Source organism: Halyomorpha halys, unplaced genomic scaffold, assembly GCF_000696795.3.
Source record: "Halyomorpha halys isolate HHAL.00 unplaced genomic scaffold, Hhal_1.1 Scaffold10.1, whole genome shotgun sequence".
In the NCBI taxonomy this organism is placed as follows: Eukaryota; Metazoa; Arthropoda; class Insecta; order Hemiptera; family Pentatomidae; genus Halyomorpha; species Halyomorpha halys.
The window spans coordinates 1,443,916-1,445,429 of NW_027107501.1; the positions used below are offsets into that span (position 1 = coordinate 1,443,916).

Below are 1,514 nucleotides of genomic sequence, written 5' to 3' on the forward strand. Positions count from 1 at the left end.
ACATGCCATTATAATCCGTCATTTCCTTTCAAAATGGCAGCCGATCAGATATTTCTTACGTCTACGTCTCTATCGTTAATTAAGATGGATGCCAAATATTAAGTGCTTTGGAATAATTATCTACAAAAGCTCCAAAACAAAAAAACTAAAGCAAAATTAAATAAGCAGAATTTTAAAATAAGCAATCATAAATAATTTCAAGAGTTGTATGTTTACGAATATATTTTATTATGTCGAATGGGGTGAAGATGAAAATGTTTGAAAATGGTGAATAGGATAGGCCGAAACATTACAAACATGTGAAATACATATAGATATAGAATAAAACTGTAATAAGTATCTTAAAATTTAGAACCACTATTTTTTCCTTGAACGATTACTAGGAAATATACCGATTACGATAAATATATATAGGAAACAGATAATTAAAAGTTGTTTTAAAAATTTACTTGAGGTAAGAGCTTAGAGGGAGAAGTCGTGACGTTAAAACAAATTAACGATAATTTTTGTTTTATTTTCAATTACATAATACGAATATTTCGTATTACGTCCAAATTGAAGTGAGTGTCAATTCAAAGATACATTCATTTCTTGGGACCGTCACAAGATAACTGGGTTCTTGTACCTATAAGCTCGGTCATTATGGTCTCAGTAACATGGTACATCACAAAAAAATAAATAAACAAATAAATAAAAAATGAAATAATAAACTCTTAAGTAAAAACTCATTTACAAATATACAAATATTAGGGAAGAACAGTTTCATTAGGTATTTCTGTTTCGGTTTTCAAGGAGTTTAAATTCCCAATATTTTGTTATCAATTAACAAATACAAAACAAACAGTTTGAAATATTAAAGGCAGTGTACAATCGTATATTAAGTGTCCAACTCTATTAAAATTATTTAAGCAATCTTCCCCACTAACACTCGAAGTGAAGAGGATTCAATTCAAAGATATTGAATGACTGATCATATATAGCTAGAGATAAATAACTATTGCATTTTAAGATACAGCAATATTTGTCAATCCATTAAAAAAAAAATACCAAATAAACAGAACTAATTTCAAAAACTAACGTTAGATATTTCCTATCACAAAGAAAAAAATAATAATTTTTTAAGAATAACGTTAATTATTATTAGTGCTTATTTTTAAATGTTAGTATTCCTTATATATTGCTACTATCAATTTTATTATCTCTATTATTTATATATTCATACATGCAAATCCGAATGTAGGATTTTTTTATTTTTATACTACAATTTAATTGCTCTCTTGTTATGTTTATTCTTTTTATTCTTTTCAACTTTTCACATTTTATGCTAATGAAATATAAATAAATCTAGTATATCCATAATGAATATGATTTAAAAAAAAAACTAGTTCATAAGCATTTGAGCATATAAACGGCCTTCCTTATTGTACTAAATAAATAAATAATAAAAACTACTGGAGAAATTATTGTTTCACTCACCTTATCATCGTCTTCACTATCACACTGAAACAAAATAA

At 26.0% G+C, this 1,514-nt stretch overlaps 1 protein-coding gene across 1 annotated transcript in view; it reads right to left on the reverse strand.

Moving 5' to 3' along the window:
* The window catches only part of LOC106678292 (autism susceptibility gene 2 protein), a gene marked incomplete in the record, with an annotated part of 202,544 nt that overhangs the window by 117,035 nt on the left and 83,995 nt on the right, over positions 1-1,514 (reverse strand). Inside the window, 1 exon segment of the mRNA XM_067045884.1 lies at positions 1,477-1,500. Within this exon segment, the coding sequence (XP_066901985.1) occupies positions 1,477-1,500 (24 nt within the window).